Raw genomic sequence first — 25,932 nt, 5'->3', positions numbered from 1 at the left:
TAGAAAACCCTGGAGGATGGGGCACCTGGGCAGCTTGGTCAGTTGAGCATCCGACTCTTGATTTCGGCTCAGGTCATGTTCTCACGATTGGTGAAGTCAAGCCCCTCGTCAGCTGACGGCGCGCAGCCTGCTTGGGATTCTCTCTCTCCCTCTCTTTCTGCCCACCGCCCCTGCCTTGTGTGCACGTGTGCTCTCTCTCTTTTAAAATAAATAAATATTTAAAGAAACAGTTCTGGCAGAGTTTAAGGGACTAGGCTACTTTCTTCAGTCCCTTGAATTTAAAAATATAAGCATCAGGCCCTTGCCTAATCTATTGGATTATAATTGCCGTTAAGTCATGTGAATATTTTCATAGTTTTTCTCAGAGTTTCTACCCAGTACCTTATATTTAATAGGGTTTCTGACAGAGCCAGGAGCCCAGAATTCCTTAAAATGAATGTGAGAAACAGATGACTTTCCCTGTGCTTAGGGTTCATGTTAGGATATATCAGAAGGATCAAAAAAGTCTATCCTTTCTGCTTTTGCCTCTTTCTCTTAAAACAGAATGTGGGCGAGCAGTTTGAGTTCAGACCCCTGACTCTGTAGGATGTGGAAATTCCTATTGCTGTCAAGAGAAAATTGTCTTTTATTTGCTGCTGGGAATTTTCCTTTTGATTATAATCAACTTACTCTAGTAGGTCTCCAGCATGTCCTTAGTATCCATGGATCTGTTCTGTTTTGGTTTTCTGAGATTTTCCTTCTGCGCTCCCCACAGTGAATCTTCATCTACAATTTCATCTAACCAGAGTCAGGAGTCCGGTTATCAGAGCGGTCCAATTCAGTCGACAACCTATACCTCCCCAAATAATGCTCAGGGCCCTCTGTATGAACAGAGGTCCACACAGACTCGACGGTACCCCAGCTCCATCTCCTCATCACCCCAAAAGGACCTGACTCAGGCAAAGGTAGTGTGGCTTTGAGAGTCCCTGGGTGCTGTTTAAGACAATATTGGGCAAAGTGTCTCCAGTGTTAGTGTTTCCCTTCTTGACAAATGGTGCTGGGATGCCACAGAAGTACTGACCGAGAAGCTGAAAAAAACACATTTCTGTGGTTGGAGAAATAAAAAAGTTCTTTGCAGCAAGCCTGGAGATTCATAGTCAGAAAACTAAAGCCAGCACTAGAGATTCGTTCTTTGTCGTAGGATCAATGTCAAGTACTTGTTTTCTCTCTCGCGAAGATCTGAGTGCTGGACTTCTGGGTCTGTATCAACAGACACCTTGCCGTGTCTCGGCCCGGGGAGGGGACAGCATATGCCAGAGGTGCTGTGGAGCGGACTGACAGTCCCGTGCAGCCAGAACAGTGGGTGCTTTGGCTGAACGGTCCTCCTTCCCCAACCTCCCCCAGGGACCCCCAGGCCTTTCCTGTGTCTCTTCTGGGTTTGGGATCTCTTGAGCGGTTTGGGGGCGCTGCCTTCTGTTGCTTTGGGTCACACGGGGTTGGTCTATCTTGTTGCCATTTTAAATTCGTTTTCTTTAGATCGTCTGCATTATGTTAATCCTTTGGTTAGCTTACAGAATGTCTCTGAAAGATTTGTTGGTTGAAGTTAAGCTGAGTCTGTGCTAACTCGACTTTTCACTTGAGTTTGTTTTTTACTCTTCTGTTTTTTGTTCCAGAATGGCTTCAGCTCTGTGCAGGCCACACAGTTACAGACCACGCAATCTGTTGAAGGTGAGGCTTTTTCCTCTATGTTGTAGTGGTTTTCCTCTCCTTTTCGTATGTTTGCGTTTCTTCGATCATAGTGGGAAGCGCCCTGGCTTCTCTGGTCACAGTCTTCGTGTGGTCCTGCCCTGCTGTTTTCTCTCAGACCTGTCTCAGGGCTCTCTGACTTAGAAGAGTGATGGTACCCTCGGTTCCCTTCACTGGATAAGTGAGATCAGTGCTCTGAAATGTTGGAAATAAGAGAGTCTAGGGGCACCTGGGTGGTTCAGTCGGTCAAGCGTCCCGACTTCGGTTCAGGTCATGATCTCACGATTCATTGGTTCAAGCCTCGTGTCGGGCTCTGTGCTAACAGCTCGGAGCCTGGAGCCTGCTTCAGATTCTGTGTCTCCCTCTCTCTGTGCCCCTCCCACACTCATGCTTTGTCTTTGTCCATCTCTCTCTCTCTCATAAATAAATAAATGTCCAAAAAATTTAAAATAATGAGAGTCTATGTAATCACAGTAGTCCCTTATTAAATAACTTCCTCTTTTGTCTTGGGGACGGCCGAGACTGGAGTCGTCTATTCACTTGTCAGAGACACTCCCTTTCCGCTGATGGGATAGATAATTATTCTTTATTTTCAGGTGCTACAGGCTCTGCAGTGAAGTCTGACTCACCTTCCACTTCCGGCATCTCCCCTCTCAGCGAGACGGTGTCCGCAGCCTCCTTGCTGACAGCGGCCAGTCAACACTCATCCCCCCTGGGTGGCTTGAGCCACGGTGAGGAGAGTGCAAATGCTCCCACCACACAACACAGCAGGTGATTCGGGTCACAGGTGGATGTTGGGGTTGGGAGGAGAGGTAGAGTTCTCTGCTTCCGCCCTGTCCCTGCTGCCTGCCAGGGGCCGTGTTAGCGGGCACGACCTGCAAGTTGTGGGGTAGGAGAGAGAGGCCTGTTCTCTCTTCTCAGCAGCCCCGCTCGCTGTGTCTGCTCCCCACCCTGGCCGGCCACGGTGCTCCCCCCGGTCTCCGGTCTTCCTGGTCCCATATACCGCCGCACGCTCTCGTCAGTGTTCTTGATGGAAGCTCCAGGTCAGTCACCACAGCACCGTGACTGATGGCTGCCTCTTCTTTGCAGCACGTTATCGACGCAGCAGAACACCCTCTCGTCATCCACGTCTTCTGGGCGCACTTCTACATCCACTCTTTTGGTAAGTGTGATGCGGCTGAAGAGGAAGGGCGGTGCTCTTACACTTAGAGGAGTCTAGCGGCGAGACTCCCGAGAAGAGATTCTTGGAAATCCCTTCGTGCGGTGGCGGAGTGATCGTTGATCTGAGGTTGCAGGAATGGACTAAAAGGATGTTGGAAGGCAGGAGAGGCAGAAGGACCTAGAGATACTGCTGAGCTGTGGGCCAATTCTCAAAGCCCTGGATGTGACTCCTGAAGCTTTGCCTTTTTTTATTCCTTCTTAACACTGAGGTGTGCAGGGCTTCATAGCTCTGATAGAGCCTGTGAGGGCCTCTGTACAGCCGTTCTCACTCCGTGGTGGGGGGTATGTTGGACAGGGCTGCTGAAGATGATCAGGGTCCGGGTATCCTCTGAAAGTTAAGGCCAGAGGAAAGCTTTTGATCTGAGAATTAAGTACACTATGGTGATTTAGGACAAGCATTTGTGGGGTTAAGCTGAGACGGTGAGGAAGACCCATTTGGGGCAAAGGTGTCTAGTTTGCCAGAAACCCGGGGGAAGAGGAGTGCTCAGGCTTCCCTAGAAGACTCTTTTTCCTCAGGTGTACTGTTTCTGGTTTAAGTTCATTAGAACTTGCTGAACTACTGAAGGAGAACGTGGGAGAGAAGGCTAGGCTGTATTTCCCTGACCCGAACTGTTCGCTGGCCAGCCAGCATTGGTTCCTGGCGTGTTTGTCCGCATGTGCTCTGACGGGAGGGCGTGCAGCCGGTGTTGTTAACTAGATCCCTGCCTGACGCCGCGTCTGGGGGAACAGGCAGCCGGAGCAAACTTCGTGATTTCTTCTAACTCCTTTGGTGGAAGACACCCAGGTCTCTGCCTCGGCCGTTTTAATTGGGAGGCTGATGTGCTCTCGCCTGCAGAAGGGGCTGTGCCTCTCTCCTGACCTGTCTCGCTGATCGCTATTTCCTCTTCTCATCCACTGCTCCCCCTTTTTGAAGCACACAAGCGTGGACAGTGAGGCGAACCTCCATTCTTCCTCCAGCACTTTCTCCACCACGTCCAGCACGGTCTCTGCGCCTCCCCCAGTGGTCAGTGTCTCCTCCAGTCTCCACAGCGGCAGCAGCTTAGGCCTCAGCCTCAGCAGCAACTCCACCGTCACAGCCTCGACTCGGAGCTCGGTCGCTACGACTTCAGGTAGAAGGTGGACGGCATTCCTCTGGGATGGAGGAGAGGAGTGATCGTGTGACTGGGTAAAAATGGGATCTCTCTTTTAGGAAAAGCTCCTCCCAACCTCCCTCCTGGGGTCCCGCCATTGTTGCCTAATCCATACATCATGGCTCCAGGGCTGTTACACGCCTACCCGGTAAGTGATGCTGAAGCAGCTTCTGCAAAAGATGAAGACGGTGTGGCTACTCTTTACAGCTCCGGCTTCGGGTGGAAGACTAATTAAAATAGAGAATAAATGAGTGGTTGTCGCATGTAAGCAAACCAGTTTTTGATCTTCGTAGTTTGGGGCAAAAATCGTCATTTCTAGAGGGGAAGGACTAAACGGAGGCCACTCCTCCTATTGTATATTTTCTCTGTGTGAAACAAATTCTAGGCTTCGGAAGCTAAAGGCCAGAGTGCCCACCTGGAATCCCTTTCAGTTTCTCAGAGAATTATTTTCTTGGGTAGGATTGAGTCCCTGTCTGTGAGGTTCTCAGCTGGCTGTGACCTGGGAAGAACAGAGCTCCCTGACCTGATCTGGGACTGCTGGAGAGTAGGTGGTTTGACAGGTGGTAGCTTTGTGTGCCAGTGTATCTATCTTCTGTCAAATTCCTAGATTTGGTGCCAATTAAGGTAAAGTCTATTTATTTGAAATGTTTAAAAAGACACCCGTTCTGGCCTCTCAGAAAGTGTCTAAGCGAGCATCATACACAGGAAACGTTCAATAATGGTTTGCACATTTTTTAACAATCAGCATAACGTCTTAGTCCCCATACGTTAGAGAAAACAAGTAAGATGTGAATCCTTTCTGAAAGAGATGAGTCTTAAGCTGTGTATTTGACGGCCGTTCCTACCTGGCTCCTGTTGCCCCACCGCTGCCTCTGGGTTGGATCGGTGGTATGTGGCTCATGGCAAGTTTCGAGACCTTTCATAAATCACCCAGTCTGTACTTCACTTCTTTCTTCCTAAAGGGAACTGCCGGAAGTAACCTATGTTCTGTTCTTCCTAAGAATGAGGATGGATGTTCTGTTGACTGACTTTGTCCCTTGGCACCTTGGCTGGCTTCTGTGGTAGCCAATCCCTGTGAACACTGTTACATGCTTGTGTCTTCCAGCCGCAAGTATATGGTTACGATGACTTACAGATGCTTCAGACGAGATTCCCCTTGGTGAGTGTGTGCTTAGGGCAGGAGGAGAGAGCGACCTTACAGCCTTGAGGGGGTTGTTTCAGGTGCTCAGTTGATAAGTCCCCCCCATTAGCTCTTTCCCAACCTATACGTCCAGATGCAAACCCTGATTCAAGATCAGGGACTGGGGGAGTGGGTCAGCTCTCAGGTAGCTTTTTTTTTTTTCATCAGTTGTGACCTCTTTAAAGTAAACAAATTTTAACCTTAAAAATAGCTTAGGATACCCTAGAGCTCTCTGGATGCTTTTTCTGACACGTCAGACACTTTGAATTACAGAAAGAGAATCTATTTTTTGGTAGCAGTGGACTGTTGGGGACGACACCTAATGGTTTGAGAGCATTATTGTTCCGATGGTCCCGACCTGTTTCCCGGTGGGCACACCCGTAGACCTCGCCTGACTCTGCCCGTGGCCGGGCGAGGGGGACAGTGTGTGCAAGAGTCACGGGGAGTTCTTACCAGCTCCGGCCAGCTCGCTCGCCGGCTGGATAAATGCAGCGCTCCCAACATTCCGCTTCTCACCTTGCGCTGAGCAGATGAGTGGCATCCAGTCTGTGCCCTTTGTCTCTTCTAGGATTACTACAGCATCCCATTTCCCACGCCCACCACACCGCTGACGGGGAGGGACGGTAGCCTGGCCAGCAACCCCTACTCTGGTACGGCTGGGGGGTGGGGGGTGCAGATGACAGGAGTGTGTGCTGGGACTGGTGGCAAAAACCTGGTTAATGGCGAGCAGGGACCCAGTTCTCACTTTAATGAAGACCTTTGGCGGAAGGTCTGGAACAGATGTGATGAATCCGGGTTGGTAGATTTGGGATGCTACTGAAGACGGACATTTCCTTCTCGTCCTACTTTGTTGTCTCCCGGTGGTTCCAGATGACCCCCTGACAGGCTTCTCTGCCATTCTGCAGTGTTTTCCGGGAAGTGCAGGGGTTGAAATGGCCTTCCTCCGCTTGTCTCTGCTCCTGTTCCCTGCTCACAGCGGCAATCTGGTTGCCTCACTAGGCTGTGATCCTTCTTTTTATGCCTGACCTCTTTGGCGTATCATTTTCCTTGACCTGTCCTTGTCTGCTGAGTGCAGCATGGAGTGTTCCTTGTGGAGGGAAAGCAGGGGAAGGCAGGGAGGGTGGGGCTGAAATCATGCTTTACTCTGGGAGCCTGTCTCCCACATCGTTGCCCAGGCATTTGACATCAGGCTTGACTAGCACAGTGCGGAGTGTGTGCTCAGCAATGCCAAATGGAGCCAGAGAGAAAATGTAATTCAAAGAATTGACCTTTAACAGTCTTTAATCGGGGTCTTCTGGAGTCCTGTGAAACCAGGAGAAGTAATCGTGCGCTGGGGTCGGGGGTGAAATAGACAGCGGGTATATTTACTCTCTCCTGTCATAGGTGACCTCACGAAGTTCGGCCGCGGGGATGCCTCCTCCCCAGCCCCGGCCACAACCTTGGCCCAACCCCAACAGAACCAGACGCAGACTCACCACACGACGCAGCAGACATTCCTGAACCCGGCGCTGCCTCCTGGCTACAGTTACACCAGCCTGCCATACTACACAGGGGTTCCGGGCCTCCCCAGCACCTTCCAGTATGGGCCTGCTGTGTTCCCTGTGAGTACCTGGGTTTGGCTTCCTTTTGGTGAAGAAGCCCAGCCCCTGGACCCTATCCTAGCTGCCTTCATGGCTAAATGATTTTTTAATAATGGATGAGGAAAAACCATTCCCCCTCTGTCCTGGGAGAGGTGGGGGCTGGAATTGGAGGTACTGGGATAGAGATGACCTGTTCTTAGAGTTCTCTAAAGAGGGGAGATGATACAGTCCAGCTTTGGACCCTAGACTGTCATTCATTCCCTCCTGCCACTTGGCACTTGCCCTTCCTTCAAACTACCGTTTCTTGACTTCACTGGTAGATTTTCTAAAGCTCCGTAGGGAACCCATTTTACTAAGCAGACTGTGGTCAGCTTGCCTCAAGACCATAGCCATCTGAGTGCCTAGTTCCTGGGGCAGGTTGGTGACGGTTCTCTGTCACTATCTCACCTCCCTTCTGGCCCTGTTGCTCTCCAGGTGGCTCCTACCTCTTCCAAGCAGCATGGTGTGAATGTCAGTGTGAACGCATCAGCCACCCCTTTCCAACAGCCAAGTGGATATGGGTCTCACGGATACAACACTGGTAAGCGCCCCTTGACCCCAGCTGTCCGTGGTTTCTGCAGGATGTGACTAAAGGAGTTTTGGGGGAGGAGGATGTGCTTGAGAGAACAGGGTTGGTGAGGTGTGCGTGCTAGCATCTGTACGTAGGGTTGTCCACGTTTGACCGACATGGGTGTCCGAGCGGCACCAGCAGACGTGCTTGGTGTCAGGACATGTGTCCAGCCCTCACGATGGGGGTGCCCCGGGGCCTGCATTGGCTGTCAGAATATGTTGGCTGGCCTAAACTTCGGGTGGGACACAGGACAAGGGGCCCCAAGACGTTATTGTGCTGTCAGTGGGGACAGGCGTGAGGACGTCTGGCACCGGTAGTTCTCAAGGAGAGTCACTGCCCGGCAGCGTTGGGTGGGTTCTTTGCCGGTGTGCCCCGGCGGGTCGGGCTTAACCCTTTCGGTAGCACTGCTTTTCTCACACAGCCCCTTTTCGTTCCCTCGCTGGGAGCCCCAGGGTATGGAGAGAAAGGTGTGGGGTGCGAGAGCTCAACAGAGGGAGAGGGTCCTTCGTTTGTACGGCTGGTCTCTTGGCAAAGTCTGCATATCTGATGGCAGGGCAGAGATGTAGGAACTGACCTGAAAGATAACTGGTCTGTCCCCTGCTCCTCTAGTGAGGCCTGTACCCCACTTGTGGAGGACAGTTCCATCGGTTTTTTTCAGTGACTTGTAGATGAATGTGGGGAGGAGGATTTTGCAGTTGAAAGAGTTGGGATTGAGGGCTCTTCAAAATTCTAAGCTCACGTGTGGTGTCATGGTGGTTTGGAGGGGGCTGCATCTGTGTTCTTCACCACCGTGTGGGCCCCAGGTGGGTCAATTGCCCGAGGGTTTCAATCATCGGGGAACTCTGAGCTGAGCACAGAGGGCAGTAGGTCTGGGAACTGATAACCAGATGGAGCTTTGAACTGTTGGAGCACTTGGAGTGAGTCCGGATTCAACCTGGAGAAATCCTGAGATGCCCCGCTCCTCGTGGCTGCCCCTCTCACCGGGTGAGGTGCACCCTAATCCTTGGTGGGGACGATTGTCAGCTTTCTGACTTGGCGCGGCCCCATTCTGAGAACGTTAGATTTAGGTTTTAGCTGGACCAGGTTCAAGAATTTTAAGAGGTAGGTGATTGATAATAAAAGAGAATGGCATTACCTGATTCTGGAAATCCAAGGCTCTTATCTACCTTAAGAGTTCAGAAATCCGCTGTAACAGTCTTTTGAGAAGCCCCAGTTCCCAACCCCACGGAGGGCTCTTGTCATCCCGTGCCTCATCAACCTCTAAATTCATTTATTTTTATGTATTTGATTCCTTTTAGGAAGAAAATATCCACCCCCTTACAAGCATTTCTGGACGGCAGAGAGCTAATTTGGCCCAAGGCTGGGGGCTGTGTTTTGTGTGTGTGTATAAATTTGCACTGAAGTCTTGTTTCAGAAACCAGACCACTGAGGAGAGCCTGCCGAGCTGAGGCCATGGCCTGCGTGGCTTGGGGAAATGAGTTGGTGGATACCTTCTGGGCTTTGAACTTGCCCTGCCCCCGTTTCCCTCTCCCCCACATGTCTGACCCTGTCTTACCCATTCCGAGTCCAAGCGGTGCAGCGCCTCCGAAGCATCAATGCACACACCTGCCGTTGCTCTTGATTTCTGGAAGGATGTAGTTTCACCTTGTAACAAAATATTTGTAGTCTTCAATAAACTGTGGTATTTCTTTAGCTAACTCTGGCGTTCTTTCCGTGCATGTCTTTCTGGACACTAGGAGCCAATGTTGTGCTGTGGACGAAGGGTGGAGGGGGGCCTTCTCAATCAAACCCCAGTGTAGCCAAAGGATGGAGAACTGTTACCTTCTCGGCGTGGTGATTTTATCAAGTGGGAGAGGGGGAGGCAGCGTCAGTTTTCAGCCCTTTGAGTGAATGGTAAAGAAAGTTATTTGCAGAAAATCCCTGATTCCCCATGCTTAGTACAGCGCTTCACTTTTCACTCAGATCTTTCCTGTGCCTCTGACGGAAGCAGAGGGAAAGGACAAAAACAGCTTGGAGTGTCATGTCATGGTGAAAGGCAGAAAGAGGTGGCGTTTGGAGCTGGCTTAGGGAAGTGGCTTCCAAGGCCCCGGGCCAGATGGCTGCTTGAGAGCTGATTGGGTCTTTAGTGACCAGCTAGTTGATGACTGCGGCTGTGACAACCGTGCTGGCCTGCAGCACTGTTCTCAGTCCCTCGAGACCGCTCGGGGCTTGTGGACTACTCGTTGCTTTGCACTTGTGGGTGTAGCTAAGGATGTGCGGGAGAGGTTTCGTTCCACTTCTCCGTGACGACGGGAGCTCTCCCCACTCGATCCAGCTGCTGGCACACCGTCGCCCCTTTGTTTACAGAGTTAACTCGTCCGGTGAGAGCATCATCCTTCGTTAAGTGCAAACCTGGATACTCCACTTCCTCTGTATTTGTCCCCAGCCCTCCAGGGCTGCCATGCTGGGAGGCATTGGTTCTCGTTTCTCCTCCCTGCTGTCCACCTCCTGTCAGTGTGCTCGTAGCTGCTTGGGAGCGGGGAAAGGGGGGGGATAGGCGGGGCGTTGACTGTTGGAAAGCCAGAGAACTCTAGTCTGAGGAGCTTTCTTGTCGCAGGTGCAGGGGAAGTGGGGCAGCCACACAGGTCACGTCTAGGGCCTCTAGTGCTCACACTCAGGCCGTTGGGGCTGCTGCGGTGTTCTCTCATGTCCTGCGTCTCCAGTCCTTTCGCCCAACACCCGGACCACGGCCTCAGGACTAGAAGCTGGATTTTAGCTGGTCCAGCCTCTGGGAAGACTGAGCCCAGGTGTGTGTGGCAGGGGCACTCTGGAGCTAAATTCCTCCCTACCACCCAGCTCGAGAAACCAGTTAGCCATTTGTCCTGTCCTGCATGGGGTGGCCCAGGGTGTCCACAAGGTCTTTGCAGTAAAGATCAATCATCGTCTCGTTTCCCTCAAAAACATTTGTATCCCGTCCGTCCCACCTCACGGTCAGCCCTCCGCACAAACCTCCTCGGTGCTGTAGCAAATGAACTGTCCTTAAAGTCAGGTCCACCACCAGTGACTGGCACACGGGCACCTGGGGTTTGAGAAGGGAAGGGAAGGCACTACCCCGTTAGTCCCTGTATCATCCCTTCTTCTCCTTCAGGGCCTTTGAGGGGAGAATTGCTGCTTGAGAAGGGGTGGTATTTTCCATGCTGTTTCTGCAGTTGTGCGATTTTTCTTTGGCACCTTCTTGGAGTGATCTGGGTTTGTGCTATGGGCGGGGCTTCCAGGTGAAGACACCACACGTACCGGGAAGATCCTGAAGTGGTTGTCCAAGGTGGACTCCACCTTGGGAGGCTGCCTCCATCCTAGGCATTGGGAGGATCTGGGTTCTGGACTTTGACGGGGGAATTGCTCTTGAGTTGTGGGGGGACTTGTGATTTGGTCACTTTGGCACGGTGCTTCTGAGAAGCTCTTGCATCCGAGGGCCTCGAACAGCAGGAGAAGGATCCAGGGACACAGGCTGAAATGCAGTTTTTCTGAAGTTTCATTTTATCTCATGTGATGAGATCGAATATATCTTAAGTGTGTTTTAAATTCGGAGTTAATTTTGAATTGCTTTTCCTCAAATCTTTGCAGAAAATTTGTTTAGTAAGACGCTGGATTATTTTATCTGATGGCTTTTTCTCGATCCATTGCCCCATACTCCAGGGTACAGTGTGTATTTCAGTTTAAGGACTAGAAATCGAGATGAGGAATATGCTGTCCTGGTCTCCTTGGAGTGGCCCTGGTGGCAGGAAGTTTTTCCCCGGGGAACACAAGTCATGGGGAGTATGGATGAGAGCCTGTGTCCCCGGGAGAAGCTCAGGGTGTAAAGCATGAGGACGTCGGATTTTGTGTTCCACCTGGACTGGAGGAGACAACATACTCCACTCCCTTCCTTACCCTCCCCACCTCCCCGTGCTTGGGCCTCAGTTACTTAGCTGGAAATGCACCTTTGTGTGGGCTCTTTAAATCCTAAGTACGTGGCCTAGAAGCGCCAGAATTGGAGACGCGGGGCCAGGTGAGCCAAGACTGACAACGGGCCGTGCTCTTGGGGTTGGACTGGAATGCTCCTTGGGTGCTTACCTTAGCCTGCGAAAGCATGCAGTCCTGAGCCCAAAAGTGTCTCTTTGTGAACAGGAAGATCCCAGACTACCTGTCTTCAGGAGCAGGACTGAGTGGAGTCTGGGTGCGTTGATTTGAAACGGATGTTAAACATTTAATACATTTCTTTTGGGCTTTGGCACAAAAGCGTCTTGAAAGGTATATGCTGGTGAGGCTTGCCTGTAGCCTTGCCCCACAAAAAGCAGCTCCCCTCACTCGCCCCCTCACATACATACTCATTATGCACCTGGAAAGGGCAGACTTGGGCATGAACCCTCATCTCTCAGGACTGACCTGAGCTGGAAACACAGCAGGACCCCCTGCAGTGCTCTAGCTAGAGGCTGTGCACACCGTCTCCCCCCCCCCCCCGAGAGGGGGGCCAGGCAGCCAGCTGAGCTAACTCCTGTTTCCTCCTCCCCCAGGTGTGTCAGTCACCTCCAGTAACACGGGCGTGCCAGATATCTCGGGTTCCGTGTACTCCAAGACCCAGGTAGGTGCCTTGCTCGAGGTACAGGTGGAAAGATAACGGACGCAGAGGAGGTGGCGTTGCAATGACAGAAGCTCAGTGAACAAGAACAACCTGAGAGATGTCAGGAAGCCCATCCCAGAAAACGAGTGGTCTCTAGATTTCAATTTCTAGAAGTTTGGAGTTAGCCCTCTGAGAACAAGCAAGAGAAGTGTTCAGGAAGGGGAGGTGTGGCCGGTCGCTGTGATGCGGGATTTACCGTGCAGCTGTCCTGACTTTGCCCACCGCCAGCCTTCTTGGAACTTTCCAAGATGACGAGTACGGACTGAAGGGAAGCTGGTGCGATCCAGTCTTTGTAAAGACACAGTGGGAGCGACCGTGAAGTATCAGGAGTCCTGGCGGAGCGCTTCGTGGCCAAGCTCCAGGGTGGCAGTAGGGGAGCAGCTGCAGATGGTCTGCGACTGTAGAGTCACAGGGCAGCCTCACACCCGTCCTGTCGTGTGGTCCCCACGGCTAGGGAGTCCACGGCACCCCTGCTTCACGTAGGAGAGGACGGAGGCAGAGAGGGAGTACTTTTGTCGGGATCACACGGCCCCCAAAGAGCACAGCGGAGGCAGACCCGGGCACCTGGTGCAGGTGCGGTGCGCCTCCTTTGCTGCGTGCTGCTCTCAGTGGGCGGAGGGCTTGGGCTCAGAGAGTCCAGGGCTCGGTTTGCTGACCCCTTTTGCTGTCTCTCCCCGCCCCCTGGACAGCAGTCCTTCGAGAAACAAGGTTTTCATTCCGGCACTCCTGCTGCCTCCTTCAACTTGCCTTCAGCCCTAGGAAGTGGGGGGCCCATCAATCCAGCCACAGCTGCTGCCTACCCACCTGCCCCTTTCATGCACATCCTGACCCCCCATCAGCAGCCGCACTCCCAGATCCTCCACCACCACCTGCAGCAGGACGGCCAGGTAATAGCTCTCCCCTCTCCTTTCCCTTCCTCTTCCTTCCTGTCCCCTGAAACTCCCCCCTTTCCTTCTCTTACCCTTCCTCACCACCACCTTCACCCACCCCTCCCAGCGCCAGCCATGGGCACACAGCACAGACAGACACAAGCGCACACGACACAAGCTGCCGGCAGAGGAGCGGTCAGAGAAGGGGCCGGGCTGAAACCTTCTTCGCCCGGTTCCTTCAGTGCCTTTCTCCTCTACCTCCTGTAGCACAGCTGCCCTCATCCCATCAGACCTGGGTCACACCTACCCTCTGACCTCTCCCGGCCTCCCCCCTTCCCAACATTGTAGCTTTCCCTTCTAATGGTGGAGTTCTATTGTCAAAGTTTGTCCCTTTATTTTCCATATATCCCGGTTCTGCCTCAGCTACCATATTTGCAGATGATTCTGTGTTGCCCGCGCCAGCAGGAGGAGCAGGTAATGAAACTGAATGATGATGTGCTTGAACCCACTCCTTCCCGGCCCCCACTTCACCTCCACAGCCTCAGGGAACTCGAAGACAAAAAGCTGCACCGTCACAGATCAGGACACACAGACACAGACACCTTGCTGAGCTCTCTGGCCTCCTGTTCCTCTCTTGCCCTCCCCTCCCCAGTGCCCTCTTTTTCTTTCTGCCCTTCCGCGACTCTGGAAACACTTGGTTACTGGAACGGAACGGATTCTTGGGGCAGCGTCTGGAGCCTGGGGCCTCAGACTGTCTCTCCTGCCTTTTGGCTGAAATGGGCTCTCCGCTGTGCATTGGGGGAAGCGGGGGGGCATGGGCTGGTACAGGTGACCTCTCCTGCGTCCCGGGGAGCTGGGGAGCTGGGATAAGTAAGGGCTGCCTTGCTGTCAGAGACAGCCTTCCCAGTTGAGGTATTCATGGGATCAACGAAAACGAAATCATCTTGTGGTCACTCACCTCCAAGAGGCCGTAACTCTCTAGAGAGAGTAGCCTTTTCTCAGAGCAGTGGGAGTAGGGGAGAAGGTGGGGTGGAAAGTGGGTAGAACTCATTCACAGTCTTGTCTCTAAAAGGTCCTGCCGTCTTGTCATCGTTCCCCTGTTTAAAGGCTGGAAATGCTTTCTTCCCTGTCCGAGGCACCCTAGCAGCTATAGAAATTAAATGTTCTGTGGTTTGGAAGTAAACTTCAGAGCAGTTTCTCTAAGCAAGGGGAGAGCAAGAGTTTCCAGATCTGCATGTGAAGATGTCACAGATCTGTCCCACTAACTAGACACCTTTCTCCTCCTCCTCATCGTCCCATTCCCCGCAGACGGGCAGCGGGCAACGTAGCCAGACCAGCTCCATCCCGCAGAAGCCCCAGACCAACAAGTCTGCCTACAACAGCTACAGCTGGGGGGCCAACTGAGGCCCTGAGCCTCTTCTCCTGGTCCCATCTTCTGAGAGGGCTTCTCAGCCTGGCAACTACGGAAACGGCATCAAAGAAAGGAATGTGGGGGGGGGGGTTCTGCTGCCCCCCCCACCCCCAGCAGCCCACCCCATGCCTCAGCTTCATGTCTGTCCATTCCCATCCCACCCCCCACTCTGTTGTATGTATTATAGGATTTGTATTTTCTCCTTTCCCTCCCCCCTTTCCTCTCTTCCTCCCCCCTTGCATTCAAGATTATGAAACTTTGCTGTGGGCCCTGCCTTCCTTCTCCTCCTGTTCACCCTGGTGGTGTATGGATGAGGTGGGGAGGGGGGACCCCCAAATATATATCAGCCCAACAGCCCTAAGTCTCCTCCTTTATTATTAGGAAACAAGACAACAACAAAAAATGGCGTCATGAATATGAACAGCATTGTCAGATGAATTAGTTGAAGTGTTCTTTTTTTTTTTTTTTTTGTACTGTGTCCTCAAATTTAATGGATTAATGTGTCTTGTATATATAAAAAGAAAACCTCTACCTTCAGCCTCTGCCCATTCTTGCTCCGTCTAGGACTTCCTCAGTCTCGTCAGTGACCAGCTTGGTGAATGAGCGTCACACACCAGCCGGGCCTCTAGCGGGCTCCAGGCTCCCCGAAGGCCATGGAATAAAAAGAGCTCTTTGCCCTTAAAAGTGCTGCTAGTATTTTGCTCTAAGGGAATTCCCTGCCCTCCTCCCCCAATACTTCACAGCCTAGAAAGAACCACCCAAATTCGCATCTCCTCCGGAAGCTGCTCATCTGCAGCAGATTTCGGGCTGTGGAGGGAGTGGGAGCAGATACTGGGTGGAAAGGGAGAGGATTAAGAAGGAGCTGGAAAAAACGGCTTTGAAGAACCCAAGTGTAATGCAGATGGGTCCGGGCAAATGAGCTGCAGAGAAGGCAGGGTGACCTGCAGCTGTCAGATTGGGAACCTGGAGGTCAGCGCAGCAGTTCTCGGCAGTTCTCTGTACGGGAGGGGTCTGGAGACCAGGGCCCGGTGGGGGCCCGGTGGGGGGCGGGGGTGCAGGGAACGGCAGGCTGGAAAATTCAGAGACAGGAGAGGGGGTACTTACAGCTCCAAACTCCTCCTCCCCCCCCCCCCCCGCAAGCCTTCCCTGGGTTCCCCTCGCCCTCTCACCGAGCCTTTGCCCTGCTGGTCGCAGAGCCTGCCCGGTGGGCTCAGGACTCCGCTTAACGACACCACTTTGGCGGGAGAGCGCTAGGTCCGTGCGTCCCCGACCGAGACCGACCGGGGAACTCAGACCAGAAGCGCGGGCGGCGGTTGCCCCCTGGCGGCGGCGGCCGGCCCCACGCAGCCTCACGCCGTCGAAGCGCCCAGGCCATCCGGTGGCGGCGCGGGGGGAGGCGGCGCGTGAGGCGGGCGAGCTTCGGGAGACGCGATTTCGGGACGCCCGCCCGTCCGCTCGCCGCCCGGACCGAGTCGCGCTGTCCGCCCCGCCCGCGCCGCGCTGACGGCCGTTTTGCGACAGTGTGCTCGTTCGCAGCCCTGCTTTCCGGCAAGTGGCCCGACGCCTCGCTCAGTTTCCGGTCGCGGGGCCCAGGCTGCCGCCGGGTGCGAATGGGCCTCGGTGGGGTCCGCGGGTTCGAGTCCCTACTCGGGGATGAGCCTCTTTGATCTCTTTCGGGGCTTTTTCGGCCTTTCTCCACCTCGGAGGTTAGAGTGGGTCGGGATCGGACGAGGGTGGGGTCTTCTGAGGGGAGCTTGAGCCCTAACGCCCAGGGGAAACCACACTCCTCCGCCCTCCGTCACCCGCTGCGGGCCGGACTGAGGGCGCCGCGCTGGGCGGCCGCCGGGGGCGGGGATAACCGCGGTCTGGGGTGATGCAACAGGGGCCCGGGCGGGGGGACAGTGGGCAGGTGAGCAGGGCCCTGGGCCACTGCGGGGGGCCGCCAGGTGAGGACTGGCGTTGATAGAAACGAAAACAAAGCAAAAAGCCGACGGCCTCCCGTAGAAAACACATCCACACCCACGAAGCGAACAAAAACCCAGGGCCAGCCCTCCAACCCTCACCTCCGTTCTGCACACCCTATTCGCGTCCCGCTCTGCCGCCCACGAGCTGACTTTATGGCTTAAAGTACTAAAATGTTGCTGGTCGATCTGCCTTCACTCCCAGCCACAGAGACCCCTTTTTTGGAGGGATGACACGAGATGAAGATGAGGATGATGAAGAAGAGGAAGAAGAAGGAGCCACGTGGGGCCGTGGGAGCTCGAGGTTTGAGGGTCCGCAGCCCCCGGAGGAATTTGGCTTCGGCTTCAGCTTCAGCCCGGGAGGAGGGATGCGTTTCCATGAGAACTTCGGCTTTGATGACCTAATACAGGATTTTAACAACATCTTCAGCGAGATGGGGGCCTGGACCTTGCCTTCCCGCCCTCCTGGTGTGTGGCTGTCCCGGTCAACCTGTGGTTCCTGCTGGGTTGGAGGGTGACATTAGCCTGCCGAGATTCGCTGGGGGTTGGGGGGGGGGTGTGACAAGATGGATGATATTGAGGTTTCAAAGAGCCCAAGTCCTGTCCCACCCCCAGCACCGATCTGCCACCTTCTGCAGAACTTCCTGGTCCTGGTCCCGAGTCAGAGATACCTGGTGAGAGACGGCAGGAGGGACAGACTCTCCGGGACTCAATGCTTAAGTATCCAGATAGTCACCAGCCCAGGATCTTTGGGGGGGGCTTGGAGAGTGATGCAAGAAGTGAATCCCCCAAACCAGCGCCGGACTGGGGCTCCCAGAGGCCATTTGGTCTGGTGAGTGCTTCTGGGCGGAGTGAGAGCCTGTGGGAGGGCAAGGGCTGGCAGCCGTGCGAGAATCTAACGGGGTGGGATCCCAGGCTGTCCACTTAGTGTGTTTATCTGTTTTCTATACTAAGCTTCTTGTAGGATTTTGGCAGCGGGGGGGGGGGGGGGGGGGGGGGGAGGTTGAGGGAGAGGGGATGGGGATTCTGCTTTTTCTCTTAAAAAAAAAAAAAATCACTGGTCTGTTACAATTCTGGGACAAGGCAGGATTGTCAGGAAGGATAGAAAGCGTCCATTCAGGAAAGCTTTCTTGGTAGAAGGAGAGAGAAAACAGGTAGGAAGGAGGAAGAGATGAATAAAACAAAAGGTGTCCTAGGCGGGATTCTCTCTCCCAGGGAAAGGTAGTTTTGGAACCTTTGGGTTACGACCTCTCAAATTTCAGGTTGAAAGGTAGCATTTCACCTCCTTTGCCTTCTTCTGCAGTTTGATGATTTGTGGCCTATGCCCCCCCATTCTAGAGCCAGAGAAGACAACGGTGAGTGTGGAGGTAGAGGACGTTTAACCTGCCCTCTCTTCTCCTCTGAGTTATTGTTGCCACACTTGACCCCTTCTTTCCCTTGGACTCTTGATTTTGTGTTTCCTCTCTCTGCCCTTCTAGATCTTGATTCCCAGGTTTCCCAGGAGGGCCTCGGTCCAGTTCTGCAGCCCCAGCCCAAATCCTATTTCAAGAGCGTCTCTGTGACCAAGATCACTAAGCCAGATGGGGTGAGTTGGAAGAGAGAGGTAAAAGGAACTGTGGCCAGGGGATGCCATGGAGAGCGCGATCTAGGTAAAGAAACCAGTGGGCTCACCTTTGTTGACGGTAGAGATCTGGTTGGGGCTTCTCCTTGTAGACAGTAGAGGAGCGCCGAACTGTGGTGGACAGCGAGGGCCGGACAGAGACCACAGTAACCCATCAAGAAGCAGACGGCGGCCCTAGAGATGGTGAGTGAAGAGTGTGAATCAAAAGGGTCTGTCTCTTAGTTCCTTGGGAAAGGGGAACCCTTACTTTTCTAGCTTTTAATATTATTCCTCTCCTTGTCCTCTGCTCATCCTCTTTCATTTAGTGTGTCTGTGTGTATCACTTTCTTCCTTAGATCCAGAATCACCAGCACCTCCAGCCCTGGATGACACCTATTCCATCCTGGATTTGTTCCTAGGACGCTGGTTCCGGCCCCGGTAGCCTTGTTAAGCCTCAGCGGCCTTCAGATCCCTTCCATGCTTCGCTCACCATCCGTGTCTCCTCCTGCCACCTCGGCCTGGGGTGTGCGGAGCAGTGAATTGGGGGTATGTCAGTATGTGACTCACCCAAAGTGACCAATAAAACCTTTATTTATGCTAATTCTTTGGTCTTAGTTCTGTCCAGGCTGTTCCACTTTCTAGCACCATCCAGGGGTTCCCAGATCATCTTGGCCCACGGCCGCCTTCTTTAACTTTTTTCTGCTTCCAAAACCTGATTTGATAAATAGGGTCAGGTCCCCGGTAGATTATTCTTGTGGAAGAGATAACTATAGAGACAACTCCAGGAAGAGTTCTATCGGGGAATGCACAAATTCTCAAAAGAGGGGGCACCTGGGTGGCTCAGTCGGTTGAGCATCTGACTTTGGCTCGGGTCAGGATCTCGCGGTTCGTGGGCTCCAGCCCTGCGTCAGTTTCTGTGCTGACAGCTTGGAGTCTGGAGCCTGCTTAGTATTCTGTGGCTCCCTCTCTCTCTCTCTCTCTCTCGGCCCCTCCCCTGCTGGCGCTCTTTCTCTCTCTCAAAAATAAATAAAAACATGGGGTGCCTGGGTGGCGCAGTCGGTTAAGTGTCCGACTTCAGCCAGGTCACGATCTCGCGGTCCATGAGTTCGAGCCCCGGCGTCAGGCTCTGGGCTGATGGCTCAGAGCCTGGAGCCTGTTTCCGATTCTGTGTCTCCCTCTCTCTCTGCCCCTCCCCCGTTCATGCTCTGTCTCTCTCTGTCCCAAAAATAAATAAACGTTGGAAAAAAAAAATTTTTTTTTAATAAATAAATAAATAAAAACATTTAAGAAATTAAAAAAAAAAAATTCTCAAAAGAGGAAGCCTGTGTGGAAATGGGTGATGGCTGCTTCCCTAGGATGGGGTAGTTCATGAGAGAATTTGAGGGAATACACTGGCAAATATTTCTTCCTTTACTGGCTATGTTCTTTTTTTTTTTTTTTTTTTTTTTTTTTAATGTATGTTGGAGAAAATATAACTAGGACAAACATTACTAGATTTTTTTTCTCGTTAAAAACTCTTTTAGTACTGTGGCTGGGAGGGGCTGATTTTGTATGTTTACCTCTGTTTCCTCGAAACTTTACTAAAACGACACACGATAAAGGGATTTTTCTAAGGAGACATACCACAAGAACAAAGAAGATATACACTGATGAAATTTTGTCTTTTTATTATATGTTTTGGTGAACAGAAGTTGACTTACCATAGCAAAGTTTATATTTTTATGTTTAGTGCTCTTTGTGTCATTTAGACACCTCCCCACCCAAGGTTGAAAGGACACTCTCCTTTATTTCCCCTTCACAGATTTTACTAGGTTTGCTTTTTACATTTAGGTGTTGTTTGTTTTTTAATGCTTATTTGGAAAGAGAGTGCGTGGGGGAGGGGCAGAGGGACAGCTAAAGCAAGGAGCCCAATGTGGGGCTCAACTCCACGGAACTGTGAGGTCATGACCTGAGCCGAAACCAAGAGTCCGGATGTTTAACTGACTGAGCCACCATGCGCCCCTGCGTTTTGGTTTTAAATCCACCTGTAATGTATCTTCCTATTTGCTATGAATCAGGGGACCAACTTTGTTTTTTTCTAGTTGGAAAAATACATATGCATATGTATATACAAATACTATAAATATATTTTATACACAGATCGTTGTGCCGGGTCTATCTTTTCTGTTAATCTATTTGTGTACCTCGGTGCCCATATCACATCTTAAAATTGTGTAGTTGTATTTGGTAGAACATATACTCCCACTTTTGTTTCTCCCCTCTCTGACTTCTAACATGTAAGAATGCGATTGATTTTTCTAATCAGCTTTTCAGAGCATCACAGAAACACACGGAGCTGGAGACTAGTGGACATCTGTGGATGGCTCACAGCTTGAAAGCTGGAGACGCATACAAGCTAAAGAAGCAACTTGGAGAAACAGTCTGCAGAGAGATGAAAATTTAGCAAGGATACGTCTTTAATGTCTTTAGAAATATAAGATGATACGTCCATACAGCCAGAACATACTCCTATGAAAAGGAATAAACTTTGGGGAGTTAAAAAAAATGTGATGGCAGAAATGAAAATCTATAAAACGATTCTGACGACAAAGTTGAGAAACTCTCCAGGAAGGTAGACCAAGTAATAGATATATAGAAAACAGGCAGCAATGCACACCTGAAAGTAATGTTATATGTTAACTATACTTCGATTTAAAAAGATTATTTTCAAAGAAAATAGGAAAAAAAAATAAAACTGGAATGGTACAAACCATCAATGAAACAGACCAAGAAAATATCCCAGAAGTGAAGAATATTTACTTCTAACCTGAAAGACCCACCATATGCTAAATACCAAGGATGAAAATAAACCCACTATTTCAGAACGCTCGAGACAAAGGAAAAATCTAAATAAGGGAGGGTTCAGAGGAATCGAGATTCAAGATTCTCAGTTGCATCTACCCAGATGTCCCTATTTCAAATGTCGGGATCCTACCCTAACCTCCTCAAGGTTAGGGTCCTAAAATACCTAGCCTTGGCATAGGAAGCCTGGGGCTGAGAATTCTTTCTCAACAATTAACATTGGAGCTGGCCCTCCACTCTGATGCCCACTGGATACAGGTTAGGCTTCCCTTAAGGGCTGTCGTGGGGCCACCTGGTTTCACAGTCTGCCTGAACTTGATCAGTTCTGTGGACTTAGTTTCTATTTCCTTCAGGCTCTCAACTGCTGCAGAGACCATTAACGCATATCCTTTCAACCAGTAACCTCTCGCAGCCGGCCACTGCTGACAATTTTAATAACTGTCCCACCTCAGCAAGCTAGAGACTATCAGTATTCTACCTACTACCGTGGGTTCTTGTCAGCCAGACTGTGAACAGTCACCCAGATTCATTCTAGAATTTGTGGAACCACGTCTGAAACCAACAGGCTTAAATTGGGTTCCTTGGAGAAAGACTCCAACGAGAAGCTACGTGAACAAGGTTTACTGGGAAGTGCTAGTGCTCGCGGGATGCACCTGTAAGGAAGTGAGGAAGGCAAGGTTAGGCAAACGGGGAAACTGACACGCGATGAGGTTACAAGAGAGGCTTCAGCCGATCCTGTGGGGAACTTGGAAGTTGGAGTGGCCCCTTCAGGCTCGTTCCATATTGAGACAGAGAGGCCAGGTCTTTGTATCCTGCATCAACCGTCCTCGTCGACAGGCCCTCCAGGAGGGCGTGTGACCTTGGGTGAGGCTGTCTCCCGCCATGGGAGGCATTGCCATGAGGGAAGCAGCTGTGTGCAATCAGCATCTGATATTCCCAGCAGCTGGGAAATGGGTGCATTGGTCCCAAACAGGGCATCCGGGTAGAGCATTTTACCCACGAAACCTAGTAAAGGAGTATCGTGAACGGATGTGCCCAGGACTGTGCCAGAGCCCGTGGCCCAGTGCTCGAGAACCTCATGAACTATATACGGGATTTTGTAAATGTATGTGTTTCCACCTACCGGCACATAAGCTCTAGAAGAGCGGGCAATGTATTTGCTTACCGCCGCTTCTCCAGCGTCTAGAATTTGACTCCTAGTTGAATGAACCTAACTGGAGGTTTGCAATAAGAACCAGGAAGTTGCTGTGTGTTAGGCGGAATCTGGGGGTGACAAGCATCCAGAGAAAGGGAGGTGGGGCTCGGTGCGAGTGTGAAGCACTCGTCTGGAGCCAAGGCAGAGCGAGGGCACTCTAACCGAGGTGGGACTCCGCATGAGGGAAGCGCAAGCATCGCATGAGCGGGTTTTCTTTCTGCAGTCTCCGGTCTTCAGCCCAGCCTCTCTGGATGCCCGTGGCGTTCTGCAAGCATCCAAATGGTTGGGGGGAAAGCTTCATGTTCCACACGAGTGACATTGTGCAACAGGGGACGGAGAGTCAGAAGGTCTGGATCTGAATTCAGACGTCTCCCTTAAGTAGCTGCGCGGCCTTGGCGAGTCCTGAGGCTCTCCAGATCACCAGGGGCGGGGCGGGAGCAGGTTGCTGAGGCCAAGGGCTGGCACAGGATACTTCCTCCGACCCATCGGCACAGGAGGGGGCTACTCCTGGGAGGAACGGGGATGACAGATGGAAGAGACACAGCCTGGGCAAACTCCAGGCTCTGGTCCAAGAGCCGGCCCTTGGACATTCTCCTGTTATCTCTACTATCTCTACGTTCGCTAGCCTACACACGTGTGCAGACATTGCTGTTCAGGCGCTGCGCTAATTGGTTTTAAAGTCTTTCCCTTATCATTCCCCCGCTCCCTGGCAGGCAGTGGTTGTGGTTGTGTGGCAGCAGCCAGAGACCAGGCGTCCCCACCATGTTGCATAGCCAGCCCTTGGCCGACGTCAAGGGCCGGCTCCGGATCCGCAGCCACCTGGCCCGGCAGTGCCTGGCAGAGTTTCTGGGTGTATTTGTGCTCATGGTAGGCCGGGTAACGGGGGAAGGAAAGAGGGGAGGAGGGCGAACGTTTCTGCCTCTATCTCTTCATCCTGGTGTCTCACTTCATTCAACCATGCATCATTTCTGTCCCTGCCCTTGTCCCTTCGGTTCCAGCCCCCGTCCATCTCTCCCTTCCCAGTCTTCACTCCTCCCCCACAGCTCCTCTATTTCCTCTCCCTCTATTGTTCCTCCCCCTTTCTTGCTGACCGCCCCCCCTGTTACTTTGGTGCCCTCTCTCTCTCAGCTGCTCCCCTTCCCAGCCTTGCTCCAGGCTTCCAGGCTCCCCATGCCTGGTCCTCTGCTCCTCATCTTCCCTCTCCCCACCAGTTGCTCACCCAGGGGGCTGGAGCCCAGGCTGTCACCAGTGGAGAAACGAAAGGCAACTTCTTCACCATGTTTCTGGCTGGCTCTCTGGCCGTGACCATAGCCATCTACGTGGGTGGTAACGTTTCAGGTGAGGAGGGTGGGGTCTGGCCACGTGCAGTGCATGTGTGAGTGTGTGGTCACGGTGACTCATGGACTTGTCTCCTTGAGCTTGACTAGTGCCTTGGACCCAGATATGCCTTGGCCCGGGCCAGCCCCTCCCCTCCGTGTCTCTCTCCTCCACTCACCTAGGCAGGGAGCTGTGGCAAGGCTTTAGGGTAAGTCTGTCTTCTTGTGTCCCCCGCCTGAAGGCCTCAGTGTCATCTTGCCCCGGGGCCTCACCTTCTTGTGCCCCAGACACATGCTGTGCCAGTGGCCAGTGTGTCTGCCTTGAGCCCCATCACAAGACACAAACACGTAGTAGAAAGAGCGGGCAGACCCTGGGCTTTACCGTGTGAGCTCAGCAAGCTGCAGAATGTCTCAGAGCTGAGCCGCTCACCCGGTGGGGACAAGTAACATCTGCCTTGAGAGTTGTGACACAACAGCAGCGGGACCTGGTGAGCACCAGGAGGCCACACCTAATGGATGCTGGTTTTCTCTTCCCGATCCTTGAAGGGGCCCACCTGAACCCAGCCTTCTCCCTGGCCATGTGCCTGCTGGGACGCCTCCCCTGGGCCAAGTTCCCCGTTTACTGCTTGGTGCAGCTTCTATCTGCTTTCTGTGCCTCTGGAGCCACCTATGCCGTCTACTACGGTAGCAGGGTCCAGGGTCGGGGCCGTCTGGGTGTGGCCGGGACTGCCTTGCAATGGTTTTGAATGGACAAAGATGGAAGTCCTGAGCCTCCCCTGCCTCCTGCAGATGCCCTACAGAACTATACAGGTGGGAACCTGACGGTGACTGGCCCCAAGGAGACAGCCTCCATCTTTGCCACCTATCCTGCCCCTTACCTGTCCCTGAACAATGGCTTCCTGGATCAGGTAGGTGTGAGGGGGAGACCTGGGAAGGCCCCAGTCTTTGCCCTTGTCCCCTGGGCTCCCAGACTACTTATTGTTCGGGCTCTGGGTGGGATATGGGGTTGAGTCTGCTTTTGTAGCACCCCCACCCCAGTTGCCTGCGTTGGACAGTCAGAGGACGTGAGGTGGTGGCCTAGGGTTCTTGGGAGAGAAGGGGCAGCTGGGTCATCTGACAGCTTATGGGGGCCCCTCTGCCTCTGTGGACTCCAAGGTGCTGGGCACGGGGATCCTGATTGTGGGGATCCTGGCCATCCTGGACACACGGAACAAGGGAGTGCCTGCAGGTCTGGAGCCTGTGGCTGTGGGGCTGCTGATCCTGGCCATCGGGCTATCCCTGGGTGCCAACTGTGGGTTCCCACTCAACCCTGCCCGGGACCTGGGCCCACGGCTTTTCACCTACGTGGCTGGCTGGGGCCCTGAAGTCTTCAGGTGAGAGACAGCCTCGCCCCTCCCCTGATACCTCTGAGTCTGGGTCCCCAGCTCTCTCCTCCTCCCTAGTCCTCGCGGACTCAGGACAATGCCCCTCATCTAAGTCCTGCTTCTCCTTTTCTCCCTCACCCCTTCTTCTCTTCTCCACCCTTTCTCCGGAAACAGTAGAGGCTGTGTTCTCAGGCACATCTGTCCTGTTACCTTTTGGCATTGTGACCGCATCACAAGATGGGTATATTCAGATAATTCCCTGAGGCAAGAGGCTGGACCAAGCTCTCCTGGGGTCTCCTCTCTAACCACTGTGCTTTGTTGCCAAGACTTGGTCTTCCCGGCGTCCATCCCCCCTGGGGCTGCTTTAGGGAGGTTCTCTTGTTACCGCCCCTGGTCCTTCAGGGAGAGGCTAGAGGACTCCTCCTGAAGCCTTCCTTATGTCCCTCTCTTGCAGTGCTGGTAACGGCTGGTGGTGGGTGCCTGTGGTGGCCCCTCTGGTGGGGGCGACTCTTGGCACGGCCACGTACCAGCTGCTGGTGGCTCTCCACCACCCCGAGGAGAAGTCAGAGTCGGCTCAGGATCTAGAGTTTGCCCAACATACAGCCTGAGGCCTGGAAACTCCTGCCTCTGCCCTGTTGCCGCAGCGTGAGCTCCGATCCCGACACGGAGCCCTCGCCTCGCTTGTGGACACGGAAGTGGGGCCGCAGATCCGGGACGGTGGCCAGAGGACGGCTTCCTCCCAAACTGGGAGGGCCAGGCCCCTGCTGCCCTCCACACCCCGGCAGGTCTTCGGACCCTGGGGGCCTCCGCGGACACAGTGCCTCAAAGCGGCCGCCAGAGGGTGCGCCCGGGGAGGCCTGGGGGAGGCCGGGGGAGGGGCGCTTCCCGCGGAGCTCGGCCCCCTCCCGGGCTCCCGGCCCCAGAACCTCGGCGCGGCCGCGCTGCCCTCGCGGGGCGGCTTCCCCCACATGGGGAGGGGGCGCAAGGGGGGAAACTGAGGCACGGCCCAATGCCCAGGCGCTCCGGCCGTCCTTCCCGGAGAGGGGTGCGGGCCCCGGCCCGGGGGCGCGCGCTGGGGGGAGGGTCCTCGCTGCCCCGCCACGCGCCCCCGGCCCCCTCTCCTCCGAATAAAAACGTCCCGGCTCTCTATCCCCGGCTGACTCGGCTTTTTGGGGTGGGGGCCACGGCCTCGGAAGGCCTAAGACCCCTCCGCCGCCCCGCATAAAGATGGCGGCTCCGCCTCTCCACCCCTCCCCCCTCCCCAAAACCCCCTCCCGCCCCCCGCCTCTG

At 53.4% G+C, this 25,932-nt stretch overlaps 3 protein-coding genes, 1 long non-coding RNA gene and 1 other non-coding gene across 56 annotated transcripts in view; 4 read left to right on the top strand and 1 right to left on the bottom strand.

Moving 5' to 3' along the window:
- UBAP2L (ubiquitin associated protein 2 like) overlaps nucleotides 1–14,896 on the top strand; it is a 40,026-nt gene extending 25,130 nt beyond the window's left edge. For 12 of the 50 annotated variants that reach the window (XM_043569170.1, XM_043569149.1, XM_043569167.1 and 9 more), the window contains 13 exons: nucleotides 755–944; nucleotides 1,653–1,707; nucleotides 2,322–2,496; nucleotides 2,815–2,887; nucleotides 3,860–4,055; nucleotides 4,136–4,224; nucleotides 5,182–5,235; nucleotides 5,825–5,906; nucleotides 6,640–6,857; nucleotides 7,311–7,416; nucleotides 11,979–12,046; nucleotides 12,775–12,972; nucleotides 14,263–14,896. In XM_043569170.1, coding sequence (XP_043425105.1) covers nucleotides 755–944; nucleotides 1,653–1,707; nucleotides 2,322–2,496; nucleotides 2,815–2,887; nucleotides 3,860–4,055; nucleotides 4,136–4,224; nucleotides 5,182–5,235; nucleotides 5,825–5,906; nucleotides 6,640–6,857; nucleotides 7,311–7,416; nucleotides 11,979–12,046; nucleotides 12,775–12,972; nucleotides 14,263–14,358 — 1,600 coding nt within the window. In that variant the 3' untranslated portion in view covers nucleotides 14,359–14,896. Of the gene's footprint in view, nucleotides 1–754; nucleotides 945–1,652; nucleotides 1,708–2,321; nucleotides 2,497–2,814; nucleotides 2,888–3,859; nucleotides 4,056–4,135; nucleotides 4,225–5,181; nucleotides 5,236–5,824; nucleotides 5,907–6,639; nucleotides 6,858–7,310; nucleotides 7,417–8,744; nucleotides 9,144–11,978; nucleotides 12,047–12,774; nucleotides 12,973–13,377; nucleotides 14,138–14,262 lie in introns of those variants that run through there. The other 38 variants (XM_043569141.1, XM_043569139.1, XM_043569132.1 and 35 more) reach the window with 5 other exon arrangements.
- LOC122476466 lies at nucleotides 184–15,694 on the bottom strand. Its single transcript, XR_006295498.1, has 4 exons — nucleotides 15,535–15,694; nucleotides 14,488–15,434; nucleotides 9,405–9,410; nucleotides 184–194 (listed from the first exon to the last, which is right to left on the bottom strand). It is a non-coding gene; the product is annotated as an uncharacterized LOC122476466 (long non-coding RNA).
- Nucleotides 5,627–5,762, top strand: LOC122476639. Its single transcript, XR_006295563.1, has one exon. It is a non-coding gene; the product is annotated as a small nucleolar RNA SNORA58 (small nucleolar RNA).
- A 42-nt stretch (nucleotides 15,695–15,736) lies between the features above and the next one.
- HAX1 (HCLS1 associated protein X-1) lies at nucleotides 15,737–20,678 on the top strand. 3 transcript variants are annotated; one of them, XR_006295497.1, is made up of 8 exons: nucleotides 15,910–16,071; nucleotides 16,532–16,794; nucleotides 16,965–17,158; nucleotides 17,630–17,693; nucleotides 17,805–17,911; nucleotides 18,040–18,130; nucleotides 18,283–18,472; nucleotides 20,232–20,678. XR_006295497.1 is itself a non-coding variant. In XM_043569187.1 (7 exons), exons 1-7 carry the CDS (start codon nucleotides 16,019–16,021, stop codon nucleotides 18,366–18,368), a joined length of 846 nt encoding a protein of 281 aa, XP_043425122.1. In that variant the 5' UTR covers nucleotides 15,737–16,018; the 3' UTR covers nucleotides 18,369–18,527. The 3 variants fall into 3 exon arrangements, 2 of the variants coding, with proteins under 2 accessions (XP_043425122.1, XP_043425121.1); XM_043569187.1 differs by lacking the exon at nucleotides 20,232–20,678 and having other exon boundaries at nucleotides 15,737–16,071; nucleotides 17,630–17,681; nucleotides 18,283–18,527; XM_043569186.1 differs by lacking the exon at nucleotides 20,232–20,678 and having other exon boundaries at nucleotides 18,283–18,527.
- A 1,583-nt stretch (nucleotides 20,679–22,261) lies between these two features.
- AQP10 (aquaporin 10) lies at nucleotides 22,262–25,791 on the top strand. Its single transcript, XM_043568082.1, has 6 exons — nucleotides 22,262–22,309; nucleotides 22,736–23,300; nucleotides 23,825–23,962; nucleotides 24,068–24,186; nucleotides 24,434–24,651; nucleotides 25,097–25,791. The coding sequence occupies exons 1-6, from the start codon at nucleotides 22,262–22,264 to the stop codon at nucleotides 25,248–25,250; spliced, it is 1,242 nt and encodes a 413-aa protein (XP_043424017.1). The 3' UTR covers nucleotides 25,251–25,791.
- The last annotated feature ends 141 nt before the right edge of the window (nucleotides 25,792–25,932 follow it).

The sequence above is a fragment of the Prionailurus bengalensis genome, chromosome E4, assembly GCF_016509475.1.
Source record: "Prionailurus bengalensis isolate Pbe53 chromosome E4, Fcat_Pben_1.1_paternal_pri, whole genome shotgun sequence".
Classification (NCBI taxonomy): Eukaryota; Metazoa; Chordata; class Mammalia; order Carnivora; family Felidae; genus Prionailurus; species Prionailurus bengalensis.
The sequence above is the reverse complement of the archived record's forward strand: the minus strand, read 5'-3'. Positions and strand labels throughout refer to the sequence as shown.

Coding starts and splice junctions, on each gene's coding strand:
- HAX1 (XM_043569186.1), top strand. CDS start 16,019: ATGAGCCTCTTTGATCTCTTTCGGGGCTTTTTCGGCCTTTCTCCACCT. Junction 16,072..16,531: donor GGCCTTTCTCCACCTCGGAG/GTTAGAGTGGGT, acceptor CTTCACTCCCAG/CCACAGAGACCCCTTTTTTG. Junction 16,795..16,964: donor CTTGCCTTCCCGCCCTCCTG/GTGTGTGGCTGT, acceptor CACCTTCTGCAG/AACTTCCTGGTCCTGGTCCC.
- AQP10 (XM_043568082.1), top strand. CDS start 22,262: ATGTTCCACACGAGTGACATTGTGCAACAGGGGACGGAGAGTCAGAAG. Junction 23,301..23,824: donor CGTGGGTGGTAACGTTTCAG/GTGAGGAGGGTG, acceptor CGATCCTTGAAG/GGGCCCACCTGAACCCAGCC. Junction 24,187..24,433: donor ACAATGGCTTCCTGGATCAG/GTAGGTGTGAGG, acceptor GTGGACTCCAAG/GTGCTGGGCACGGGGATCCT.